The sequence below is a fragment of the Aspergillus aculeatus genome, assembly GCF_001890905.1.
Source record: "Aspergillus aculeatus ATCC 16872 unplaced genomic scaffold ASPACscaffold_14, whole genome shotgun sequence".
In the NCBI taxonomy this organism is placed as follows: Eukaryota; Fungi; Ascomycota; class Eurotiomycetes; order Eurotiales; family Aspergillaceae; genus Aspergillus; species Aspergillus aculeatus.
In genome coordinates, this window is record NW_017962989.1 from 123754 (window position 1) to 148930 (window position 25177).

Sequence of the window (25177 nt, forward strand, 5' to 3'; positions counted from 1 at the left end):
GCGGGGCTCCAACCAATCACAGCTTTGATACTGGTTGAGTCAGCACCATCGACAGCTTGTCCCTCTCTTACGTCGCCGCCGAGGGAAGTCGTAGCATTAGTGATTCAACTTTCTCCTCTTCTGTGTCTATCCAACTCTTCCTTTGCTTTGGACTTTTTTTTTACTCTCAACATCTCTCCTACTCTTTCCATCCGCTCAAAATCTCCATTTCTTCGTCTCCCTTTTGTCGTTACGTCCTCCCCAACCCAAACCTTCCTCGACTCTACCGCCTTTACCCCTCCTCCGTGACTTGCAGTGCGAGCTGTAGGCCCCATTTAACCTGATTAGAAAGTCTTGCTCCCGTGGCAAGGCTTTCTTTTGACAACTTTCACAATTTCCTCCGAACTTCCCGTTCGTGACGCTGCGAAGCCTGGAAAGCGCAGAGCGTCTGTTGATAACAAAGCTCCGCCGGAGAAGAAGATCATGACTGTATGTCTTCTTGATACTCTCTATCCCCGACTACTAATCGACCATAGGACTCCAAGATGCAAATTGACAACCCACAGGAAACTGTGGAGTTGATCAAGCAGGGAGAGATTGATGAATCTCTTTACAGCCGGCAACTGTAAGTACAAGCTGGTTTTTGCTTTCGCTGGTTGATGAGACACTGATAGTTGGTCGTCTATTCTAGGTATGTCCTTGGCCATGAAGCTATGAAACGTATGGGCAAATCGAATGTCCTGGTTGTTGGTTTGAAGGGCCTGGGTGTAGAGATTGGTAGGTACCACCCACGTTTTGGCAAGAATGGGAGCACACTTGACTGACAGCGTTTCAGCTAAGAACATCGCTCTCGCTGGTGTCAAGTCCCTCACTCTGTACGATCCTGCACCGGTTGCCATCTCAGACCTCTCTTCCCAGTTCTTCCTCCAGCCCCAAGATGTCGGCAAGCCTCGTGCCGAGGTGACAGCGCCGAGAGTTGCGGAATTGAACTCCTATGTCCCGGTTACAGTTCATGAAGGCGCCAGCCTAGTTGACGACCTGGAACAGCTGAAACGCTACCAAGCGATTGTCCTTACCTTGACCCCACTGAAAGAACAGCTCGCCATCGCCGACTTCTGCCACAAGAACGGTATTTACCTCACTATCACGGATACTTTCGGTCTTTTTGGTTATCTTTTCAACGACTTCGGAAAGAACTTCACGGTCGGCGATGCTACAGGCGAGGAGCCACTCAGCGGAATCGTGGCCAATATCGATGAGGAAGGCTTGGTCTCGGCATTGGATGAGACCCGACACGGCTTGGAAGATGGTGATTTCGTGACTTTCTCGGAAGTTAAAGGAATGGAGGGCCTGAACGGATGTGCTCCTCGCAAGGTCACCGTCAAGGGCCCCTATACTTTCTCCATTGGAGACGTGTCTGAATTCGGAACCTACGAAGCTGGTGGTATTTATACTCAGGTCAAGATGCCAAAGTTCATGGATTTCGCACCACTCAAGGAACAGCTCAAGAAGCCCGAATTCATGGTGTCGGATTTCGCGAAGTTCGATCGCCCGCTGCAGCTTCACGTTGGAGTGCAAGCATTACACAAGTTTGCAGAAGGTCATGGCGGTGAACTTCCTCGTCCTCACAACGACAGTGATGCTCAAGAGGTGCTGAAGATTGCCAACGACCTATCGTCTAGCCTGGAGGAGAAGGTGGAGTTGGACGAGAAGCTACTCAAGGAGCTCAGCTACCAAGCCCGTGGTGACTTGAACCCGCTGGCCGCGCTCTTCGGAGGTCTCGCCGCTCAGGAGGTGTTGAAGGCTGTCTCCGGCAAGTTCAACCCTGTTTATCAGTGGCTGTACTTTGACTCACTGGAGTCTCTTCCGACTTCTGTCACCCGATCCGAGGAGGCCTGCAAGCCCCTGGGCACTCGCTACGACGGCCAGATTGCCGTTTTTGGAAAGGAGTTCCAGGAGAAGATCTCCAACGTCACTCAGTTCCTGGTTGGTTCTGGTGCCATTGGCTGCGAGACGCTGAAAAACTGGGCCATGATGGGCCTAGGAACCGGTCCCAAGGGAAAAATCTACGTTACGGACATGGACACGATCGAGAAGAGCAACCTTAACCGGCAATTTTTGTTCCGCTCCAGAGACGTCGGCAAACTCAAGAGTGAATGTGCCTCTGCCGCTGTGGAGGCAATGAACCCCGAGCTCAAGGGTAAGATTGTCACTCTTCGCGATCGCGTAGGCTCTGATACCGAGCACATCTTCAACGAGGAGTTCTGGGAGCGCCTGGACGGTGTCACGAATGCTTTGGACAATGTTGACGCGAGGACTTATGTTGATCGCCGATGTGTCTTCTTCAGAAAGCCATTGCTCGAAAGTGGCACTCTCGGCACCAAGGGAAACACCCAAGTCGTGCTTCCTCGTATCACCGAGTCCTATTCAAGCTCCCAGGACCCGCCCGAGAAGACCTTCCCCATGTGTACCCTGAAGAGTTTCCCCAACCGCATTGAGCACACTATTGCTTGGGCTCGGGACCTCTTCCAGACGTACTTTGTTGGTCCTCCGGAAGCTGTCAACATGTATCTGTCGCAGCCCAACTATATTGAGCAAACTCTCAAGCAGGCTGGCAACGAGAAGCAAACTTTGGAGCATTTGCGTGACTTCCTGGTGACGGATAAGCCGTTGACCTTCGATGACTGCATCGTCTGGGCCCGCCAGCAGTTCGAGGCTCAGTACAACAACGCCATCCAGCAGCTCCTGTATAACTTCCCCAAGGATTCCAAGACCTCCACTGGGCAACCGTTCTGGTCTGGGCCCAAGCGGGCTCCTACCCCCCTCAAGTTCGACAGCACCAACCCCACTCATCTCTCTTTCGTCATTGCTGGAGCCAACCTTCATGCCTTCAACTACGGCATCAAGAACCCCGGTGCAGACAAGGGCTACTACAAGAAGATTGTCGATAACATGATCATTCCTGAGTTCACGCCCAAGTCCGGCGTCAAGATCCAGGCTAACGAGAATGACCCGGACCCGGATGCTCCTGCCTCTGGCTCTTCTTTCGATGATGGGCAGGAAATTCAAAAGCTCGTTGACTCGCTTCCATCCCCCAAGTCTCTCTCTGGCTTCCGCCTGAACCCAGTCGAGTTTGAGAAGGACGACGACACCAACCATCACATTGACTTCATTACTGCGGCTAGTAACCTGCGTGCCGACAACTACGAGATCCCCCAAGCCGACCGCCACAAGACAAAATTCATTGCTGGCAAGATCATTCCTGCTATTGCCACAACTACCGCCCTGGTGACTGGATTGGTTGCCCTTGAATTGTACAAGATTATCGACGGTAAGGACGACATTGAACAATACAAGAACGGCTTCGTCAATCTGGCGCTGCCCTTCCTTGGGTTCAGTGAACCCATTGCCAGTCCGAAGGGCAAGTACCAGGGCAAGCAGGGTGAGGTCGTTATTGACCAGATTTGGGACCGCTTTGAGTTGGATGATATTCCGCTCCAGGACTTCATCAAGCATTTCTCCGACCTGGGTCTGGAGATCAGCATGGTTAGCTCTGGTGTTAGTCTTCTGTACGCCAGCTTCTACCCGCCGTCCAAGCTTAAGGACCGTCTTCCTCTGAAGTAAGTTGTCTCACAAGCACACTCTGCACGCGCCCCTCCAGGGACTAGGCAAATGATACTAATCTAAAATGCAATAGGATGAGTAAGCTGGTTGAGCACATTAGCAAGAAGCCTGTTCCGGAGCACCAGAAGAACATCATTTTCGAGGTGACGGCGGAAGATATGACTGAGGAGGATGTTGAGATTCCTTACGTGATGGTGAAGTTGAGGAAGTAGGCAGGCAATGTGATAGTCTACCTTGCCGAAGTCCTTGGTATAGAATGATTATGCTGGGATGACGTAGATAAACGTTATGTAAGTAGAAGCAATGCTATAACTGTCGTTGACATGTTTGTCAGATTTCGGAATATTGAAAGAGAATGCGGTGAGTGATTAATGTTCATTGTTGTTCGTTAATAAAAACTCAGTTCTCGTAATAATCACTAGGAAGTATGTAGATGAGTAAGGTGGTTGTGCTGAGCTAAATGTTTGTCATGGAAGGAAAAGACCAAGACGGATGACTGGAGCATCAGTAAGCATTTGATAACGTCATCTCCACCCACCCCGCATTGCCCCTCAGCAACTGGCCTCGATCTCGTATTCAATTCCTCAACGGATCCTGCCAGCTTGTTCTTTTGTTTCACAACTATAAAGCTACCAATTGCTCCCGGCTTATTGGGCTCTGTTGCTCATGTTCAAAGCATTGCCTCTTATCCGTCAGCTATCGCAGCATTTCGTGCAACCCAGTTACTCCGCGGGGTTCTCCAAATTGTCAACCTCCGGCCTCTCCGCACCATCATATCTCGTATCTTCAACGCGCACCATGGCGGTAGGAAATAGCCTTCTCTTGCTTGATTCACGACTATCCGAGCTTGTCTTACTGACTCTTCTGTGCCGATTGATAGACCAACAAAATCACCGATTGGGTCAATCCCGCCGACAAGTCCGGCGAATTCAAGCGTCAAACATCGGCGTTCCGCAACTTCATTTCCAACAAGCCCGGCGCTGAATTTCCCCCCGAGAAGGGCCGCTATCACCTTTACGTCTCATACGCTTGTCCCTGGGGTGAGTTCTCGATTAGTCTTTACCAGCCATACACCAAATACTAACCGTGATTTTTCTGTCTTCCACAGCCCACCGCACCTTGATCACCCGCAAGCTCAAGGGCCTCGAGGACATCATCTCCTTCACTTCCGTGCACTGGCACCTGGGCGAGAAAGGTTTGACTTCCTTGCTTTCCCAGCACACCCGCACTACAGTCCGATAAATACTCACGCCCGGAATCACAATAGGATGGCGCTTCGCCACCGCGGAGGAGCAAGACCCCTCGCAGAACGTCACCTCCGACCCCAACCACCCGGAATTCACGCACCTGCGCGAGATCTACTTCGCCGAAGACCCCGACTACAGCGCGCGCTTCACCGTTCCCGTCCTGTATGACAAGAAGACCAAGCGCATCGTAAGCAACGAGGTACGTGTCCCTTTTCTTCCCCCCCTCTCCCCCTCAAACGACACCCCCCAACCCCCAAATCTAACGAACCCAAAACAGAGCGCCGAAATCATCCGCATGCTCTACCACGAATTCGACCCCCTCCTCCCCGAGCACCACCGCACCATCGACCCCTACCCGACGGACCTCCAAACCGAGATCGACACTTCCAACGACTGGATCTACAACGATGTCAACAACGGCGTCTACAAGTCCGGCTTCGCCACGACCCAGGAAGCCTACGAGAAAGCCGTGACGCAGCTCTTCGCCTCGCTGGACCGGATCGAGAAGCATCTCGCCGAAAACACCAAGAGGGGGCCGTACTTCTTCGGCGACCGCCTCACCGAGGCCGACATCCGGCTGTTCACGACCATCGTGCGGTTCGACCCCGTCTACGTGCAGCACTTCAAGTGCAATATCCGCGACATCCGGTCGGGGTACCCGGCCATCCACCGGTGGTTGCGCACGCTGTACTGGGAGGTGCCCGCGTTCCGTGACACCACTAACTTCGAGCATATCAAGAAGCACTATACCAAGAGTCATAAGCAGATCAACCCCTTCGGGATCACGCCCGTGGGGCCGGTGCCGGATGTGTTGCCGTTGGAGGAGGAGGTGCGGGCCGTTGTTTAGGTCTTGCTGAAAATGGTCGGCGGCGGGATTGGGCGGTATTGTTGTTTGTATCGCATTGATACAGCTGATACGAAGGATGAGTACCTAATAACTTTAGAACAAATTTATGAACTATACTCAATGAGTTAAGTGTGCTGTACCTTTCTATCATCATCCCCATTATTTTTCAGAAGGGGGAAAAAGTTTTTACATACAAAGTGGACAAATGACCAATAAGAAAAAAAGCTTGAAGGCTAGCATGGACATCCAATATCTCTCCCTGCAAACATTATCAGGAGAAAATTCCCCATTATACAAAGCTGGAGGGCTAGGGGAGCAGGAAAAAAGAAAAAGATTCGGAACTGAAAAAAAACTCCGTGACATGCTCTACCGCTCAACACCTTCCATGCTTAGGGAAAGGTCGGGCATGCGACTCTTCCAAACAATTGGGTCATCCAATCTGCAATATGGCATTTGCGATTGCCATATGCGAATGACATAAAATCAAAACAGTAAAGCCTTCGGGGGTTTCGGGACGGGAGACTGCGGGAAGAGAAAGAGACACCCTCGTCTATGCATAGCTAGGGGTCTCGACGATCGCGCATTCCCACCCCCCGAACAGAGCGAACAACGGTGGCCGGTCGGGCCACTGGCTTTTCTAGGGTATCTCGGAAAATGAATTCTAAAAATAATCGAGGAAGGTAAAACGACACGCGGTGGGCGGCCTAAAAAGGGAGGGCGAAGGGCGAAGGGCGATATAACTCGTGCTTCGCTTCGAGGCCCTTACCTCAACCCCAGAGCTCGCTTGGCATTCTCGTAGACGACGTAACTGATCGAAACTGCAGGTGCAACTTTGAGAAGGTTAGGCGTGAGTCCCTTGTACAGGCCACGGAAACCTTCTGCTTGAATGGTCTTGCGAGCGACATCGAAGATGCCAGTATATGTGGTGGGATGGAGAATAGTGCCTTGAGCCTGTAATCTTGTTCGAAGCACGTTTAGAGGGTAGACCATGGAGGCACTGAAGCCTCCACTCGTGGCGCCGATCGCTCCGGTGGTGAAATTGTTTAGTGGGACATCGTCCTCATGGCAATTGTGAAGACGTGCCTTGCGTGCTATAAGGGCCCGCTTCATGTACTCGAATGTCGTCAAATCTATGGCAGCATAGGGAAACATTCCCACGAGGCCCAGCGGCAGGCCACGGAAAAAGCCGAAGATTCCATGCTTGTTCCAGACCTTCTTGGCCGTGGCTGCAATGAGCTGGTTGCCTCGCGGACCACCTTCAACAGTTGAACATTGCATCCGACTAGGGACGGTATTAGCCACAAAAACGTCCAATCACACGGAATCAGAGTGAGCACCTACAATTTGAGTGTATCGAGAGGGTAGACGAAGCACCTGTAACGTTGTTAGATATCGAACGTATAGTTAAATTTGTGGTGCAGCATACTGTGCAACCATTCCACCACAGCCTCCGGACAAGAATTGGGAAGTTGGTTTAAGTTGCTTCGTATCATTGTGGCCCTCAAGGCGGGCAAAAGCGCGTTTAGCCGACTGCATTTGTGTTAGCATCGTCAGCCAACGACTCGCCCGGGAAGGACGCATTCACCTCGTAGGCGCCAAATTTAATGGCTGACTCGGGCATGACCTTGACTACATTCAAGCCGTTGCCTTGGACAGTTAGCATTGCTTCGGAACACGGGGGCGTGTCCGAATCATACCTGCGAACAAACTCCGAAGACCTCCCGCACGCCATAGTTCTTTGACAGCCTCGGCAAGTGTTTTGGATGCTTTCCCCGCTGCACGTATCGGAGCCCCATCCTTGGCCGCCTGCACTGCGGACTGCTTCACACCAGTCTGAGCAATAAGGTAGACTTTGAGTCGATCAAGAGGAGCAGTGGCTGTCCGTGACACGGCTCCTGCAATTCCGCCCGCGAGAAAATAGCCTAATTGAGGAGTGTTCTCGGTTAACTTCTTTTCATAATATCGAAAGGACATCCACATGGCGACGGTCCTGGGTATGGGCAGCCACTCCAGCTCCAAATCGGCATCTGAGGGTACGGAAGCAGTCTCGAATGCGAATCCGGGCTCTGGTACTCCGCCGATTTCCGCATAGACTGAGGGGAGAAAGCTGGTCAAGAGATGCACTGGGGAGATATGGTGCAAGAGGTTTTTGATGGCCAAGATATAACATCTAAGAAACGAGAGGTCTGTACCTAAACCCTGCAGGTCATTGATGTGGACATCTCCTTCCGGGTTTAGATTGCCCGTGGCCGTGTAGTATGACAAAACGGAGCGTAGGTTGGAGGACGAGTAGGCGGGTAGGAAGAGCAGGAAATCCCTAAATCACAGGCCATCATTAGCTGCAAGCCCCCGGAGCTTTCTTCAGCTGACCGCCATTAAGTAGGCATACCTCCACTCCGCATAAGAGATGACGCCATCCTTGTTCCTGTCGACCTCCGCAAAGAATTCTTCCAACTTGGCGTTCGAGACCGTTACCCCGGATCTCGCGAAGGCTGTTTTGAGCTCATTCTTATCGATTTCTCCGTTGTGGTTGTGGTCGATGCTCTCGAATAGCTGCCACAATCCGAGCTCAGTGTGGTCGACAAATGCGCGGAACTCTGATGATAATTAGGTTGGAAAAATGCCGGGCGGTTCAAGCCAGTTGCCCGGAGAGAGACAAATAGACCGTTGGGAAAGCATGCGCGTGATCTTACCAGGATAATCTATAAAGCCATCTCCGTTGGTATCGACCGCCTTCATGATACTGCGCAGCATGCTGTCCGCATTCTTGAGAGCTGTGGTTTTGACGTACGGAGGTTGGTCACCTGCAGCAGAAGCACGGGATCGGGTCATAGGTAGGTGAAGCTTACGGTGATCAATCTTTTTAAACCCCTTTTTCAGACCATGAAAATCAAGATGACCTTCTCCTTTGGTGTCCAGGCGCTTCCATAGTCGGGCGACTCGCTGGTCACGATCCGATTTTGACTCGCCGTTATCCATGTTCGGTTATTCGAGAGATTATCGGAACTCCGTCATTATTTTTCAAGGAGGGGTCACGGGGGCTAGTGATGTAAATTCGGAGCCCTGTCGCAACAGGGAAGAAAGAGATTTAGACGATGATTCTAGCATCGAAGTCGCAAAGGCTAGATGTGGGGTAGAGCGGAGATTTGAAAGGGTGGTGGGCTTATAAAGAGGAAGATAAAGTGACAAACATTGTTGTGGTCGATGGTTCTTGTTTTCTGCGCAGGAGCCGATCGATAGCCGTGAGAAATCGAGCCGCGATGATTTGCTTTTCACTTCCTCTCACACTCTGCTTGGGTTTACCGCGACAAGGCCGGAAGAAAACTAGACCCCGGCCCGGTCTCTCACGGGACTAAAGGGGGAAGGAGGGGGGGGAAGAAGTTAGCTTCTAACCGGTTTGGGAAGCGTTTCTCTCCGATGGTCACCTGCCAGATGAACTACTAATCATTCTCATCGCGACTGTTCCGCCTTATTCACATACTATTTGCAAAGTCACTCTTTTTATACTCACATTCAATGAATCGAAACACTTGAGGTCTGCACAAGGCAAAGGACTTGCGAGTCTATTCTCATAAGCTGCCCAACTCGGCGGTAGACCAACCTAGACGGGGTCCCGAAAACCCCCCAACCGCGCACGATCCATTGATACACCCGTACATAGTTCCTGCCGAGAATGCCCCATCGGTGACAGCACTAGATATTTGACCTCAACTTTGGCATATCGAACACTGAGGCCAATTATCCCATTCCCTTGTCACCATGGCCGCCAATTACTGGGCATCGACCCAACGACGACACTGGCTGTTTACGCGTGAGAAGCTGGCGGAGATCCGCGAAAGCTTCAAGGAGAAAGACAAAGTCGCTCATTCGCAGTTTCCTTTGCCGGATCAAAGGTTACTTAATATTTATTTCAGCCAGCGTAAGGCCCTCGACCATCGGGTTTGTTAGCAGTACTTCAACTAAACATTCGCACAGAATTGATCAAGCTTGGCAAGAGAATGTCCACGCGACAGCAAGCGCTAGCAACAGCGCAAGTATACGTCAAACGCTTCTATACTAAAAATGAGATCAGGCACACGAATCCCTACCTGGTCGTGACCACTGCGTTCTACCTCGCTTGTAAAATGGAGGAGTGCCCTCAACATATTCGCTTTGTTGTCGGAGAAGCGCGGGGCCTCTGGCCAGGTCCGAATCATCACCTATTTACTCACGATTGTCACTCGCTGATGCTTGCGCAGAATTCATTGCCCCAGATGTATCAAAGCTGGGCGAGTGCGAATTTTCTCTCATCTCCGAGATGAGCTCGCAGCTCATCGTCCATCACCCCTATCGAACTTTATCCGAACTCCAGCCGGAGCTATCGCTTACGTCGGACGAGGTAGCACTTGCATGGTCTGTGATCAACGACCACTATCTAACCGACTTGCCACTTTTGTACCCACCGCATGTCATCGCCGTCATGGCGATCATTGTTGCCGTCGTCTTCAAGCCAAGCCAGACCAGTTTTCATGGTTCGGCCGCACCATTGGCTGGAGCGATGCGAGATGGGGGCTTGAACATCCTGGCGGCTCTGAGTGATAAAAACGGCAGTGGTCCTCCGGCGCGGATTCAGAGGCTAGTCGCATGGCTAGCTGAGAGTGAGATCGACATCAAAGCAGTCATCGAGTGCACGCAAGAGCTCGTCTCGCTTTACGAAATATGGGAGCAGTACAGTGAAAAGCACTGCAAGGAACTGCTGGGTCGCATGGTCAAAACCAAGAATCTTGACAAGTGAGGTTGGGCTTGACTTGGACGATGTATTTGTACCCCGCAATGAAAACAACTCTTAAGCCTCGTCTGTGCAACGTTCTCGAGACGGCAGGCTTGTCACACCTTGCATCATAGCCATGGAAGCAGAAGCGATCGCTCTAGGTAATTTTGACCTGATTGCCGCACTGTCGGGCGAATGGTAAGGCTTGAAGCTATCGGACCATCGAAATACATAATGGCTTGGGATATTCTGCATTTGGTGTTGTAATACACGGGCTCCCTTGACAGCCCAGTGGCATCGATGTTACAGTATCAGGATTGAAAGTTCCGCCACTGACGGGGCGAGGCGGGCTCATCCGATTCGGGCTCGATCAGCATGTCGTTGTCACATCCATCAAGCAACATTTGACTAGCGAAGAAGCGGTTGATGTCTGGGTGCAAAATCGGGTCCATCAGCGCAAACCAGTTGACATCCCTACTCAACATACACAACAAACAATATCTACGAATCCCCACTTGATAGCTCCCAGATTCCTGATTTCATCACGCCAGCCTCCCCGCGTCTCTCAAAGAAACGACTGCACTTACCCGAAAGACGCAGCTAAAGTCGCATCTGCACCGAACCCAAAGTAGAACTGCAGCTTGAGGGGACCAACAAGCCACGGTAAATCAACCGCTAACTTGTTTTCTGCAGGCTGTCGGGGCATCTTCTTACTCCCCTGTACTTAGGATGAGAAAGGGGGTTCCGCACGGTGTGAAGATTAGCCATGCTTCAGAGGGGTTGTTGCCTCGGGGCTGGGCGTCTCTGCGCCTGGGATTAGAAAGAGTGGTTTGCTATGGAACTAGGGACTGAAGCGGAAGCTCTTTCTGACTGATATTCAACATCATTCGCGTCTTCCAGGTATTGATGTTGAACACTGTATTCGATTTAGTGGTGCTTTGTTGATGCTGCTTTTAGAAATAGACTGTTTAAGAGATATAGAGATAGGGTATATTCCGGATGGTAGGGGTGGCGATGCATGGGCTATATCCCCCTCCCTGCTTGAGAATTTCCTATTTACCTGTGAATCACGACTCCTCGACAGAATTGACGAGATTGGTCAATTGTATAGTCTCAAAAGAAGAGGCTCTGGTCAAAGAAACTGCATACCAGGATACACCTGCTTCCATCCATGCTAGAGGCAAGCCATGTCCAGCATAGTGTTGGTACCGGGGTAAACCCAGCCAATCAATCCAACAAAGACGAAGAACCGATCGGGGAACAACAGCCTTCAATAATCCATGATCCACGGACAAAGAATCCCCGATCTGTCGGTCCCAGAAAAGCTGCATCCATTCTTTCCCACATACCCGGGATCCTGGGTTTGTAATGGAAGCGATCAATGGAAGTGCTAGATAGTGCATTTCGAATCTATATGTACAATTGCACCATCGATCTAGACCGTCGAGCCCTATGGTCCGCAAAAATGGCCCGCCACACTATAACCACAATAAAGTAATTCGCCTCTTCTGCTGCTGCTGCTGCTGCTGCTGCTGCTGCTGCTGCTGCTGCTGCTCCTACTGCGGCAAATGCTTGTGAGTACGTACCTGCTTTAGTCCAGGCTCCTAATAGGAAGAAGAACCCTGTGGACGAAACCCCGCTCGCACATAAGCAAGTATGAGCATTACAGGCTAAGCACGGTTCACACGAAGCGTCTACATCTTAGTCTACTGTAAGAACATGTGCACTATACATAACATTGAATTACAGGCTAGCCTAAGAGCAAGTATAATCCAACAAAAGGCCGGCAGATATCGATCAATCAAAGAGATGCGAGGGTGGGTAAGGGTTAGGGGTTGCAACTCTTCGTTAACGAAAGCAGCCGGCATTGTGAGCGCTTACTGAGACGACAGCAGCCAGTCCGTCGCAGGTGGGTAGATCGTGTATGTCTCATATCCCTTGCCTCCAAAGGTATGTAGGCTGATGTATGTGTTGAGTATCGCAAGAAAAAAGCTTCTCTTCCCCGCGCCTACGCACTCCGAGTCCTGGAATTGAAAAATCGCCTGGCCTGGCCTAACCTGAACTGACCTGACCTGACCACAGAGTTTGCGATTCGATAGATAAGATAAATCGAGCAGAGCTCTCTCGCTCTCGTCTGCAGTAGATCGATTGAGGATGGGCTGTGTATCGCTGCTGCGTTGAGTCAGGGTGGCGAAGTACGTAGATAGTCATGTTTTGATCGGATACAGTACTTCCATGAGCCCTCTATGAGACTCCTCTGATGGTGAGCATGGCCAGATACAATGCATTCTTCTCTCTTGTGATGACATCCGGGTCAATCCCTGGGGTAAGGAAACTTTATTTCCAAAGCTAAGATGGATGTGGCTGCTTTTGCCCCCTTTCAAGCGTGGGGAGATTCGAGGGGATCGGGATCTCTCTTGCACAAGGTTGCAAGCGTCCGTATTGTGGCGATACGGTCTGACAATACTCGATACCAGTGGTGACGGATTGTGGAGATACTGCTAAGTAACATTACTGGACTAGCTAAGTTACGTAGTGAGTAAGTTAGTAGTGAGCCTTTCCCACCCCCAAAGAGATCCATATTGTTCCATGATGCATCTCTCCAGAGTCAACTCCGTACTCCGGAATCAACCCGCCCCCCCCCCGCCTCCTGACGATTGCATAATCATTATCATCATCAATACTAATCTATCATGAGATCATTACAAACAATATCAGCACACAATTTTGCCTCCCAGTGTCCCAAAACGGCCAACTCCAATTGATCTCTCATGATGGAATGAGGTAGACCATTCCGTCCCTTCGCTAGAAACCATTACGGAAAAGGGCGGTGAAACAACTGGTTCCCTCCTCCAGACTTCAGAGGTGGGTGAGAGGGAGCATCAGAAAACCATGCTGAGTACAACAAATACTCAGTGGAAGAACTTAATACTATGCACGCGGGCCAGGTTTACCCCAATCGCTTTCCGACACCAATAGCTATATTCTAACGCTGCCTAAAAACGCGTGTTCTCTTCCCTGCAGGGCACAGTTCCAGCAGGCTAGGCCGCCAGGGCCACCATTCCCATCCCATCCCCATCCTCCAGGAGCAAATGTCCAGGCATGGCCGCACCACCCGACAACCTGCAGTAGGCTGAAGGCCCATGGGGCCATGCGGCATGAGCAGAGAGGAGCTGGTGAGCTTGCCCGCCTATCAGCTTGCATCTTACCGTCCCATTTGTTTGCTGCCCATGGAGCCGGGCGCTGCAGTAGCCGCCTTCGGTTCCATTCAGTCTCGTTTGTAGGTGTGTATGGACTGGACTGTACGAGGTACTCAAGTATGAAGCCAACAACCACTCTGAAGAGGGCCGGCTCCCTTCTGGAAGTCTAAATGCTATGGGGTCAATGGCCCGGGGTCCGGATCGAATTTGAACAGGCATTGGAACAGATGGCATCTTCCTTCAGCTGGATTTGTTGGGGGGAGATGCTATTCATAGATAGGGGTGCATTATCCGTAATACCTGTCCAACATGGGCTGGAAAGGGGGTTTGTTTGTGTACTCCATACCTGTGCCTGTGTATGCGTCTGTGCAGCAAAGCCATACTGTGGCTGTAGCGTTGCCCCCATGTGGACGGAAATAGAGCAGTATTTTAGCAGCTTGGAGCTGCAACCAACCCCGATTCGAGATCTTACATGAGTAGATCTTGACGAATTGATGACAATTGAGCAAGTAAGTTAGCCATCAACAAGTATTATGGTTGGATATTAGGTGGTTTGTACCCTGATCTATTCACATCATCAGTGATTGTGACAGTTACTGTTCCTGGTATAATCAACTACGGGCGCATAGTCCAGGATATTGGTTACCTGGGAATTGGTTTGTTGACAAAACAAAGGCTCACTCTTATAAACTGTTGTTAAATGACCTTTGGTTCGTTCTTGTTTTATCATCAGTTAATGGAGGGGGGCACTTGCAATAGCACTATTATTGGACGCCCAATTTTGGTGTGGGTGGAGCGTTGGACTATAGAAAAAGTCTCTGAGCATCATGTGGAGAGTTAGTTTTCATTATGGAATCATTGTCGAAGCCGCCGAAGGGTGGCCATGATCAATGGTTGGGACTTGGAACACTCATGCGCGGCCCGCTCAGCCAGGAGGTGATGGATTGATTCCCCTTAGTCAGTCGAAATTCCTCTTCCCCAATTTAATAATGTAACTGTAATGTAGAACAACCAGTGCTCGGCAATCTTAGGAGGATTTCCGTCTTCTCTCAAACACACTCCCAGTACCTCAGACACCGCCCAAACCGCAATGGCACGGTTCAAGGGCCAAAAGGTGCGAATCACTCGTACTCGTAGCTTATGCAGGGTGGGTCTCACCACACACATACTGATGTGCACACACTCACGCCTTCGCAAATCATTACCCGCAGATGTCGTAGTGGGCATTGTGTCTGTTTGCCAGCGCATGCCTGTCTTCGGAAGTGGAAACCACCACATACCGGCCCTTTCCCTTTTCGAGACGCCGATGGATCTAATACCTGACCGAATTACAGTTACGATGGATGACTATTGCCCCCCCTGAATTCCTTTCCTTCCAACAATGAACACTTGTACAAAGCCAGCAAGCAGTGATGATTGCAAGTTGGCATCACGATCTTGTATTTCTCATCTGGAGATTTTGGCCCGTCGTCATCGTACATGCAATTGCGAGAGGAGAGACGATAGCCTGATCAATAATGGCCGAAGATCCCCCACCTTCCAGTTGTGAAGTTGAACGGGCGTACTCCGTACCTATGCATCATACAACCCCAATGGTGGCCGCATCACTGCCGGTCCCGTCATCGTCATACCATCATCGCATGTACTGTACGTAAAGACTTCAATAATACAACATACGGTACAGCCTTAAGAAACTCAAGAGATGGACCACCAGCCGAGCGACAGCCGCCGCCTGCACGACTGAAAAAGTAGTTCCTGTTGAGATGGAAGCGCTCTGAGCTCCCAGATATTAGGCGTCGAGGTGATGTAGGATGTAGGTTTTAGGCTGAAAGAGGACTAGATCGGTACTTCTCAACGTCACTTTAACCCGCCCTAGCGGTCGATTACAGTGAGTAAAACATCTCCTCATTAGTTTATACCGTCCAGTGGCAGCCATAAGCCCACTGAGAACGTCTCAAGCGGCGATAATTGGCTGTCGGAGGATTTGCCTTGCCACTGAGCATCGGTTGCTGAGTTTCTGGTTGGTTGAACTCCCTGCCCTAAGGATGGTGCGTGACCTGGCAAGCGCCGACCGGTCTGAAACCATTTGTAACTATTTGTAACCGTTTATTACTAGGTTACCAAACTAACAATACCTTACGGCAGCGGCGAATACCGCGATTCCCAGGCTCGGCTCTCTCGAAGAGTCCAAACCCTCTGCAGATCGACCGCTTCCAGGGACTGATTAACCACTGACTAGGGGACAAGGGACTCGAATGAAGGAATGAATAGTTCCATCCGTTCCCTCCTCATACAAGCCAGATACGTAAGTTACCGCGCTTCCCTTGCGGGTCTCCACTGTACTTCCTTTCCACTGGCTCAGCCCCTCTTGCTTCCCTCTCTGCGCTCTCCCTCTCTCTCTCTGTCTCTGTCTTTCTCGCCTTCGCCTCCCGTCCGCTCCGAGCGCCCGCTGCACTGCTCTTTTTCTCGCTCTCTCTTCCACCTTTCTTGTCCCGCCCACCCATTGAATGATCGATTCCCCATCCCACAACCCAAACTAAGCGCGCAAATTCACACCACCGCCCCCCCCCCCCTCTCCACCTTCAGTCTTTCTTCTTATTCTTCCACTTCCACTTCGCATTTACTCTTCTTACTTCCCCCTTGTTCGCTTGCCTAATTCTCATTCCCAATTCTCACTTCTGATCCGTTTCGTTCCTGTTTCCTTTCACCTTCACTACTACTACTACTACTTCTTTCACCACACATTCCATCCCAACTCTCTGTCATTCTTCTTCACATACCCTATTCCCTTTTGGTTCGTCTGGTTTGTTCGGAGTACTTGTTTGCGGGATTCCAGAGCGTCGGCCCTTGTTTGTATCCACTTAAACAGCCTTGAGCCTACTTGTTCAACGATATAACGTCTCGGTGTCGTTCGCTGCATTATCCACCCATCATACCGTCAAGATGTCGACCTTCTTCTACGGCCACCAGCACCAACACCAGCACCAACACTCCCACCACGGCGCTGCCACCCACATGACGACCTCCAACAACCACCACGGCGGTCGCTCTCGTCGAGGACCCAAAATGACGGCGCAGAATGCCCAGCGCCAATTCCGCGGTGTCAAGAGTATGAGGGAGCTTGCCGAGGCTCCCGCGGTGACTGCTTTCCGTGCTCGATTCGAGGCTGGACGCTCTTTCGACCTGGACGATGACCTGGAATTTTGCCCCGGGCTCCTGACAGAAGATGATGTATGTATTTTTCACTCCTCACGACCAGGCAAAATCCGCCGTTTTTCGAGAACAGCCTATTGACGGGATCTCTCTTTCAGCTGCACTCGATCCACTCCGCATCTTCGGATCGCTCGTCACTTTCGAGTGGCTCTCCTGATTCGTCTCCTCTTCAGCATCAGATTCAGCCCGTGCAGCAGGTTACGCCTTCCATCTCGTTGTCTCCTGCGTCTACGAATGCCTATGTCCACTCAGGGGTTACCGGTAACCTCAATCACGTGAACTACCAACAGCCATCTGCCGTTCGCACCCGCAAGGTCATTCCTATTGTCAACCCCAACACCGGCATGACCTTGACGAGCCCGCCTACGTCAATTTCGCCTGCCTCGATGCAGAATGCTCAACGTCGGTGGTAAGAACCGTGTGTTGACATGTCGCCAGTCCACTGGCAATCGGGCCTACTTTCGCCCATGGCACGTTCTTCTTCCTTCGTCCGGCTTCTGCATTGTCGGGCTCCCTAACCGCGGGTCATAATTCTTTCTTTGCTTGTTTCTGTTCGACACGGCCATCGCATTCACGATCAAACTCAAATTCCCCCTTCTTCGCTTGACGATTGCAAAAACGCCAACGGCTAAACCAGTTATTCTCTGTATATACACCTTTCACCGATGACGACTTCGAACACACTTATACCTAGACTCTGATGCTTTCGGCTTCTTGCGAGCGACGGCGCCTGCGATTCGATTTCTGCGTTTCATCACCAACGATACCTTGTTTTCCTCATCCGGTTAGGGAAAATCACCTGCTTTGCCTTTGTCCGCGACGATGTATAGAAAGCGCGGCACTTTCTGCCATTCAGGCGCTCATCTAGGTTCTGGAGTTGCTTTTAGATTTCTGGCGGCTATGCCAGACATGTTCAGCGGTTTTTTCATCTTATTTTTGGCTCGGTGTTTGTGCACAATTGGGTGGGTCGGATTTTTATCTCATGCTTTCAGGGATCTAGAAAGGCGGAAACGATATACGTCTGCATTGGGTTTTGTTGTGTTGCTTGGGATGTTTTGGTTGCTTGTGGCTCATCTGTCATTTCTTTTCGTTTGGAAAATCTTTATGTAAATGGTTTGGGGGTTGGTGACATGCGGTGCTTGTTGCTGTTTCAGGTCAACTGGCTGTGAAAATCCATGGACTGGATGTGGAGTTCTGAGGGACCTTTCGCCTTCGCAGCGAAGTCTAGACCGATGTTGCTTTCTTCTGTCGCCCGACGACGACTTTGTTTCACTTCTGTCTGCTTCCGCGTTGATTCGTTCGGATAATTCTGTACCTGGGGACTCCCGGCGAGTGTGATCCATATGCAGTGTATGATGCTTTTCCTGGGTGGTTCATCTTCCATCGAGTTTCCTATGTCTATAACTTGTTGACCATGCGGGTAATGCCTATACATAGTTGTTCCATTAGTTTGGACTTGCGCAATCTCCACCATTTGCTCTAATGGACGTCCATTTCTTCGAATTATCACTTCTGCTCGATCATACAGGCGGCAGCGTTGTTTTTGCAGGCTTTGGAGTTGTAATTGCGAGGCTAACGGAGTGGATCGCAAATCACCGCATGGTGATGCGCTTCATGTTGCAGGCCGAGATATATTCATTTCAGTACCATGGCTGTTGAAAGGCTTGTTGATGGGTGATGTGAGCTCTTCCGCTCCAGCTGTGGTGGCGATGCCTCGGAAAATATATCCATGCGTGCCTCAAGCGAGCTCTCGGTGAAGAAGTTTGGACGATGAAATTCATTCATGGAGATGAGAAAGATATCGTATCAATTGGAATCGGTGACTATGGCGACGCGACAACAAGGGATTTTTCTAAAACTTAAGAAAGTGTGTTGAGGGGAGAGTGTGGGTGATGTCATCGCCTTGATCTGCAGCAGCAAACATGGCAGACGCACCTCAAACCCCTAGAATAGAAGCTGGCCTGGCCGGATCAAGGGATACTACAGTACATGTACTGAGTAGATTGAGTAACTCACTACCTACAATACATACAAGAAACCTACTCGGTTCAATTCCAACAAACTACAGAGTTAAGCAAGTAAGAGGTACTGAATGGACATACAACTCAGTGGTACAGTCACAGAAGAGGTAGCATAGCCCTTTCAAACGGGACCTGTGCTAATCTTGTTACTCCACGCCTGGTCAAAGGCAATGGGCCTCAGTGGAGAGGAAACCCGCATGTGCTATCCATGACGTCACCTTGCAACGCGAATGCGACTTTTCGTCTTGACCACTCACGCCTTCACTCACTCCAGCAACAACTTACTTCAGCGAATAATGGAGTCATTTTCTGGGCTGGACCGACGGCGACGTAGATACCTTTAACCCTTTACCCGAGGCAGAACGGAATTTGCAATTTGCTGTTTAAAAAGCGTCCCCCCCATCCTTCCTGCATTGTTCCCAAGTTCGCTATCACTATACTACATCTACTTTTCCCATCCACTGAGATAGCTTCTATTACTATCGATATTCTCTATCTAAAGTCCATCAATTGAATAATGTAAGCTCTTCAAATTCCCAGCGCTGGTGTCATTGACATCATCCCTGCTGTGTCTTCCTTTTTTTTTCACCTCGTCGTCAACACTATTCGTTCACTTCCATCAACTTCATTCCCCCATCATCACCACCGCCACCGCCAACCCAGCCGCTACAATAGCAATAGAAACGAAAGACAAGAAAAGACACTGACAATAATTCCCCCAGAGGAATTCTTACAAGTTACCATCATGTCTTTCCTCACCACCGTCCGCACAACCCTTGCCCCTCGTCTGGCCACCCCCCTCCGCCCCGCCATGACCTCCGCTCTGCACACCTCCGCTCCCCGCGCCGGCCTCAACGAAAGCGATCGCAGTGAGTTTTCCCGCATTGCCCAATCTAAACCCCACCGAAACTGACCCCCTTGATCATTAGACCGCGACGACCTCGACAAGATCTACGAGGAGCACAAGAACGACCAACTCAAGCACAGCAAGCAAGGCACCGCCAAGTGGAAGCAGGAGCTGGCCAGCAACAGTGAAGCTTCAGTATGTTCTACTTTCCCAAAAATCAAAACCAAAACCCTTGACCTACCCCCCACCTTCCTAGCCTTTTCTTCCCAAGGTAATGATTGATCGAGACTAACCACGCATCGCCATACTGCAGGTCAAGGCTGATCGGGGTGACATCGACAGCGATGACAAGGACTTTGCGACGCTGCAGGAGCGCACGAAAGGTCTGCCCAACCGGGAGGGGAACGTGAATAAGACTCAATAGGTTCCTGTGTCTTTTCTTGATCGTTAATGATTGCGCCTTGTATTATGTATGTATGTATGGGGTTTTTAGCTTTTTTTATTCATCTATCTGGGTTAGATGAGATCCAATATTATCTTCTATGAGATTCTCTTGACATGCTTTGATACCGTGGAATAGGTAGAAGATGTGTAATTGGTATTCTGATAGTGGTGGATCGATTGTGGGTATGTGTCTCCTTATCTAAAAGGGTACTAGGTAGTGTGTGATGTACTCCATCTTGTGTGTAGTTGCTATGGACCAAAACCTGGGTGTAGATGTATGATGATAAGGTACCCCGCAACGCCGCAGTCCCGTCAATGGGGGGAGGGAAGAGAGAAAATGAAAGCTGCTGTCGGTATATATTGGCTGAAGGGAACAGACGAAGGAGTGGGTGATTGAAAGAGGAGAGGGAGGGAGAGAAGAAAGAGACAAAGTACGACTCAGAAACACAGTACAAACGCCGGACTCGCCCTCCTGGGAATCACAAACGACCCCCCAAACCCAAAACAAACCATATATATAAACTCTCCGAACCCGCGAGATTAAAAGAAATGTCACTTCAAAAGCACGATCAAGATCACCAGCGTAATAATCAACCCGATGATAGTCATCATACTCCAATTCTCACCGGCACTGCGCCGGAACCGATCCAGGCGCTTCCTCGCCTTATCCAACCGCCCCTGATGCCGATCCACATGCCCATCCAGATCATCCAGCAACGCCACATGGCCTTCTAGCTCGTCCCCAATCTGGATGCTCAGCTGGTGCTGCCGGCTGATCGACTCGCCCAGCCGGTCCAGATGCTCGTCCTGGTCCCGGAGCGCCTGCGCGTGGTGATCGTAGATCTGCTCGTTCGACAGCCCGTCCATGCTGGCGGCGCTGGCCCCGGGCGGCGGGGACGGCGAGTCGCGGTACGGCCGGAAGAGGTTCCGCCGGTGCTCCTCGTCGTCGGCCTCGGCCGCCTCGGCCGCCGCCGCGGCGTCCATGAAGCGCACGGATTTCGAGGACGGGTGCTGCGGAACGGGCTGCTTGAGGTCCGGGGAGGAGTTCTTCACGTGGTTGGCGAAGCCGGACGATGAGGACGAGGAAGCAGAGGCTGCCTCGGCGATGGCGGTCGTGATCTCGTGGAACTGAGCGGATAGCTCGTCGTGCTGGGAGTGGAGGTGGCTGAGCTGGTCGCGGAGGTCGGCGACGTCGTCATCGTGCCGGCCCTTCTGGGCTTCGAGCTGCGCGCACTCGTCTTCGATGGCGTCGATGCCTTCTTTGAAGGAGTCCAGGGACCGCGAGATCTCGCCGTCTTGGCTGTTGGGCTCCAGGCTGAGGGAGATGGCGCGTTGACGCTCGAGGAGCGAGAGCTTGATGTGATCGGCGAGGAGGAGGAGTTGGCTGGGGTTTGGCATGGTGGCGATTTGTTGTGAGAGGCAGGAAGGAGGAGGTTGGTGGGCTCGTGGATGAGAGGATTTGGGTGTGTTGAGAGGCGTTCGAGGTGGGTGAGATGGGATGATGATTGCGGAGTAGACAGCGGAACGGTCGGGTGGGATTGTACGGATTTCGTGTCAGGCTGTTTGACGACTGCGCTAATTTAAAAATTCCGCCGGGGAAGAAGAACAGCGCCGGGCTGATGGAAAGAATTATGATAAGAGATGGGTTGACGTGGCTGGATTGGGAGTTCGTTGTGAGAGAGGATAAGTGAGATTGGAGATGAGATGGCGAAGGACGAGGGATGATCGGCTGCAGCAGCAGTAGTGCCAGTGTGGTGGTGGATCTGCCGCTCTCCGCGCCGCATTGAATTCCATCGGGCAGTCTCGCTCCCTCCCCGCAGTTCATCCATTCTCCCAGTAATTGCGCTCCCTCACTACGTCTTCCTTCCTTGACCGACTCATACCCGCGCCCTCAAACACTCTTTTCGTCCGATATACTCTCTTTTGGTCACCTTTCGAGCCCCCTCATGGGTCTTTGCTTCGAGCTATCGTTTCGTTTTCCGGGTCAAGAACGGCAATTAAACGGTTGATCTCCTCTCCCTCCTTGCGCAGAATCGGCTCCCGGACGGGCGGAGGATCAATCTCAAGGCTCTTATCACATATTAGAAATCCCTCATGGCAGAGCAAAACATCTCAAAATGACAAACATCACCCTTGAAGACCTTTTGGTCATGGAGGCGAATTGCGACCGCGACGAGAGCGTCGACCTGCGCTCACTGGACTACGTTTCCAGCTACGATGACCATCTTATGTGTCCGATATGCCACTGCCCCTTCATACACCCAGTCCGGCTGAAGTGCGATCATGTATTCTGCCAGAAATGCCTTGTATCGGCCATCACGACCTTCACAGCATCACGAGACGACTTTACGTGTCCTGCCTGCCGCACACCCACCGGCGGAGTTTACCTCAAACTCCCCCGCCTCCTGGTCAACATGTGCGACGAGATTCGAGTAAGGTGCCCATTTCGGAGCGAAGGGTGTGAGGAAGTGGCTCCAAGAGTGTTCATTCAGACTCATGTCGACAAGTACTGCGGGTATAGAGCGATGGACTGTCCGCTGGGCTCATGTGGGTTGAAGACACGGAAGAAGGACCTCGACCCGGAGGGGAGATGCTTGCATGAACTCCACCAATGCGCGCGCTGCGAGGGTAATGTCATGGAGCAAGACTATAAGGTGCGCACAAAACTGCTAGATTCCGGGTTCATTGCATTGCATTTTCATGGCCTGCTAACCTTATGCCTCCGACAGGAACACGTTGACGAATTATGCCCCAATCTCCAAACCACCTGCCCAGACTGCCATACCACGATCCTACGCAAAGAACTCAAACAACATGCAAACTCTTGCCTTGAATCCATTCACAGCTGTGCCGCCTCGAAATACGGCTGTCCCATTCAACTCAAGCGCGCCGACCTAGCCACGCACGAGCAAACCTGCCCTTTGATCTCCATGGGCCCGTACTTTGACGCTCAGAATGCGCGCCTCGACTCGCTCGAACTCACCATTCGCCATCTCAAACAACGGAACGAGATCTTCGAGGACGCTTTAGCGAACATCCGAACCACCCTGGCCCAGTCGCCGATAGCTTCTGCTGGCCCGGATGATCGCGCAACGACTTCTACTCCAACCCGCCGCAATAACAACGACCCAACATCTCCCAACAGCCAGTCCCAGATCGATAGTTCCAACCAATACACCGCCACCACGACAAACTATCTTCTCTCCTTACACGAGTCCCTCCGCGAGGAAGTAGGACAGCTATCCCACGCCATCACGGATCTCGACGCCCGCGCCAGCATGGCGATCATGAGCGAATGCCTCCGCATCAAGGAGGACATGGCCCACACCAACGCCGCGGTGAGCAGTATACGCATGCAGGTGCAATGGCTTATGAACCCTCGACTCCACCAACACCAAAGCTCACAACGGACCGGGGGCGTCCGCACTGGTACCACCCCCGGTGGTCATACTCCCACGGCTGCTGCCGGGCCCAGCACCTCCGCCATCCCGCTTCGTCCGCGTAGGCTTAGCGATAGTGGACGCGAGGGGACGAAATTGTAGACCCTAGTGTTCCACAGTCATCACTACACTTCTTCGGTTCTGCTTTCCTACGACTGCTAGGTATGTCAACATAGTCAACCACTATGCGACACCTGCGATGAGGGAGATTCACAATGTCTTTAGCGAGATAGTCATTTCGGTTTCGATTTTCTGTTCTTATACACAGGCAGCGCTGGACTTTTTTTAAATCGGCGCGAGTAGAAGGCAGGCGCATCCTCGATTTTCCTTTCCTTGATTTCATCTTTATCCTGTGGGCTGCATGTGTGGCTATCTCTTTCCCTCCCATGACTATTGTACTGTACTCGTTATGAGTACAGTGAGTGTATATAGAAGCTTCGGCGCCTTTGATCAATTTAATGCAATATCACCAGTCTCTAGCATTACATACAACTATTGATCTACTACTACTCCTTGCTTACAGTTATACCCTGTGCTGGCTGTAGTTAGTGTTTCCCCGGTGCTGTAGCAAGCTTTGCTTCCGCCGGATGCGCTTCTTTCTCTCTTTGGCGTGCCTCAACTTGCTATGGGAGCGGGTGTACATGGCTAATCAGAAGGCAGGTGGGTTAGGTGGCAGTACTGGGCCGGACTGCCGGCTCTCTACCAGCCTTCGAGATGTAGTTCTCACTATAGCGAAGGAGATGAGGAGTTGAACGGATGGTACGTGATCTATGGTTTGCGGGATATATATACCTCAAAACCGGGCCGATGGACACTGCGGCGGCGTGCCAGGGGTAACAACAAGCAAACTAAGAAGGAGTTTATACAGGATAATTGTGACTGCTGTAAAAAACCAAGATCCAGGCACCCATGGGATGAAAACTCTATGCACGGAATGAGTGGAAGATCTCAAAAAGACAAAAAAAGATGAAGCCCAACGCGGGGGTTGAACCCGCAACCTTGAGATTAAGAGTCTCACGCTCTGCCGATTGAGCTAGCCGGGCTGATCTTGTTGAAGGGTCAGGTAGTATTGGCAAAATGTTCTTGCATTATGCTACTGTAGATCAAATTCATATAAACTAATTTCACCCTCCACCCCACCCTATCCCTGGCCAGGTAACTTACAACTGCTTCATCCACTCGGTAGGAACTGCGTGGTTAACATACTCTGACACAAGCTTTGATTCTCCGGCCCCATGAAGTCAGCTCGTATGACGAAATGGGGTGTGGCTTGGGGTGGCTGTAGCTCAGCTCAGCTCAGCTCGTTTCTGCCACTGCCAAGCAAGGCGAACCGTCTCATTGTTTGGGATCATGGATCTATACTGCCATGCCTGTGGTCACAAGGATTCAAGGATGCAAACACAACAGTTTTGGTGGTAGACTATTCGACGACCGATACCCGAGGAGTATTACTCGTCAAGGGCAGCTGCAGTATGTTTACTCCGAAGAGTAGTCTAGAACGTGCAGTATTCACAGTAAATAATAACCGCAATGACGCGGCTTGGGGTTTCCCAAAGAGGCAGAAT

General features: G+C 51.2%; 8 protein-coding genes and 1 non-coding gene across 9 annotated transcripts; 6 read left to right on the plus strand and 3 right to left on the minus strand.

Moving 5' to 3' along the window:
• The first annotated feature begins 154 nt into the window (after nucleotides 1–154).
• ubaA (E1 ubiquitin-activating protein ubaA) lies at nucleotides 155–3987 on the plus strand. The gene is made up of 5 exons (XM_020196685.1): nucleotides 155–468; nucleotides 516–604; nucleotides 671–756; nucleotides 815–3599; nucleotides 3677–3987. Exons 1-5 carry the CDS (start codon nucleotides 463–465, stop codon nucleotides 3813–3815), a joined length of 3105 nt encoding a protein of 1034 aa, XP_020053421.1. The 5' UTR covers nucleotides 155–462; the 3' UTR covers nucleotides 3816–3987.
• A 138-nt stretch (nucleotides 3988–4125) lies between these two features.
• On the plus strand, nucleotides 4126–5842 carry ASPACDRAFT_123814 (glutathione S-transferase family protein). Its single transcript, XM_020196686.1, has 5 exons — nucleotides 4126–4407; nucleotides 4484–4643; nucleotides 4712–4798; nucleotides 4871–5049; nucleotides 5128–5842. The coding sequence occupies exons 1-5, from the start codon at nucleotides 4402–4404 to the stop codon at nucleotides 5695–5697; spliced, it is 1002 nt and encodes a 333-aa protein (XP_020053422.1). The 5' UTR covers nucleotides 4126–4401; the 3' UTR covers nucleotides 5698–5842.
• Nucleotides 5843–6459: 617 nt separating this feature from the next.
• On the minus strand, nucleotides 6460–8676 carry ASPACDRAFT_45937 (calcium-binding mitochondrial carrier protein; the record flags this gene model as incomplete). The annotated part of the gene is made up of 7 exons (XM_020201707.1): nucleotides 6460–6979; nucleotides 7039–7071; nucleotides 7124–7227; nucleotides 7283–7344; nucleotides 7395–8014; nucleotides 8087–8294; nucleotides 8391–8676. The coding sequence occupies 7 exons, from the start codon at nucleotides 8674–8676 to the stop codon at nucleotides 6460–6462; spliced, it is 1833 nt and encodes a 610-aa protein (XP_020053423.1).
• A 780-nt stretch (nucleotides 8677–9456) lies between these two features.
• Nucleotides 9457–10471, plus strand: ssn8 (cyclin-dependent protein serine/threonine kinase regulator SSN8; the record flags this gene model as incomplete). The annotated part of the gene is made up of 3 exons (XM_020201708.1): nucleotides 9457–9616; nucleotides 9673–9882; nucleotides 9936–10471. 3 exons carry the CDS (start codon nucleotides 9457–9459, stop codon nucleotides 10469–10471), a joined length of 906 nt encoding a protein of 301 aa, XP_020053424.1.
• Nucleotides 10472–16692: 6221 nt separating this feature from the next.
• On the plus strand, nucleotides 16693–17557 carry ASPACDRAFT_123833 (DUF4452 domain-containing protein). Its single transcript, XM_020196687.1, has 2 exons — nucleotides 16693–16878; nucleotides 16959–17557. The coding sequence occupies exons 1-2, from the start codon at nucleotides 16714–16716 to the stop codon at nucleotides 17271–17273; spliced, it is 480 nt and encodes a 159-aa protein (XP_020053425.1). The 5' UTR covers nucleotides 16693–16713; the 3' UTR covers nucleotides 17274–17557.
• Nucleotides 17558–19141: 1584 nt separating this feature from the next.
• On the plus strand, nucleotides 19142–20303 carry ASPACDRAFT_123843 (uncharacterized protein). Its single transcript, XM_020196688.1, has 3 exons — nucleotides 19142–19750; nucleotides 19811–19923; nucleotides 20042–20303. The coding sequence occupies exons 1-3, from the start codon at nucleotides 19627–19629 to the stop codon at nucleotides 20150–20152; spliced, it is 348 nt and encodes a 115-aa protein (XP_020053426.1). The 5' UTR covers nucleotides 19142–19626; the 3' UTR covers nucleotides 20153–20303.
• A 421-nt stretch (nucleotides 20304–20724) lies between these two features.
• ASPACDRAFT_45941 (syntaxin family protein) lies at nucleotides 20725–21570 on the minus strand (the record flags this gene model as incomplete). The annotated part of the gene is made up of 1 exon (XM_020201709.1): nucleotides 20725–21570. The coding sequence occupies one exon, from the start codon at nucleotides 21568–21570 to the stop codon at nucleotides 20725–20727; it is 846 nt and encodes a 281-aa protein (XP_020053427.1).
• A 436-nt stretch (nucleotides 21571–22006) lies between these two features.
• ASPACDRAFT_1904699 (putative TRAF-like signal transducer) lies at nucleotides 22007–24098 on the plus strand. Its single transcript, XM_020198811.1, has 2 exons — nucleotides 22007–22826; nucleotides 22902–24098. The coding sequence occupies exons 1-2, from the start codon at nucleotides 22290–22292 to the stop codon at nucleotides 23712–23714; spliced, it is 1350 nt and encodes a 449-aa protein (XP_020053428.1). The 5' UTR covers nucleotides 22007–22289; the 3' UTR covers nucleotides 23715–24098.
• A 484-nt stretch (nucleotides 24099–24582) lies between these two features.
• On the minus strand, nucleotides 24583–24655 carry ASPACDRAFT_t256. The gene has a single exon. It is a non-coding gene; the product is annotated as a tRNA-Lys (tRNA).
• Nucleotides 24656–25177: the final 522 nt, after the last annotated feature.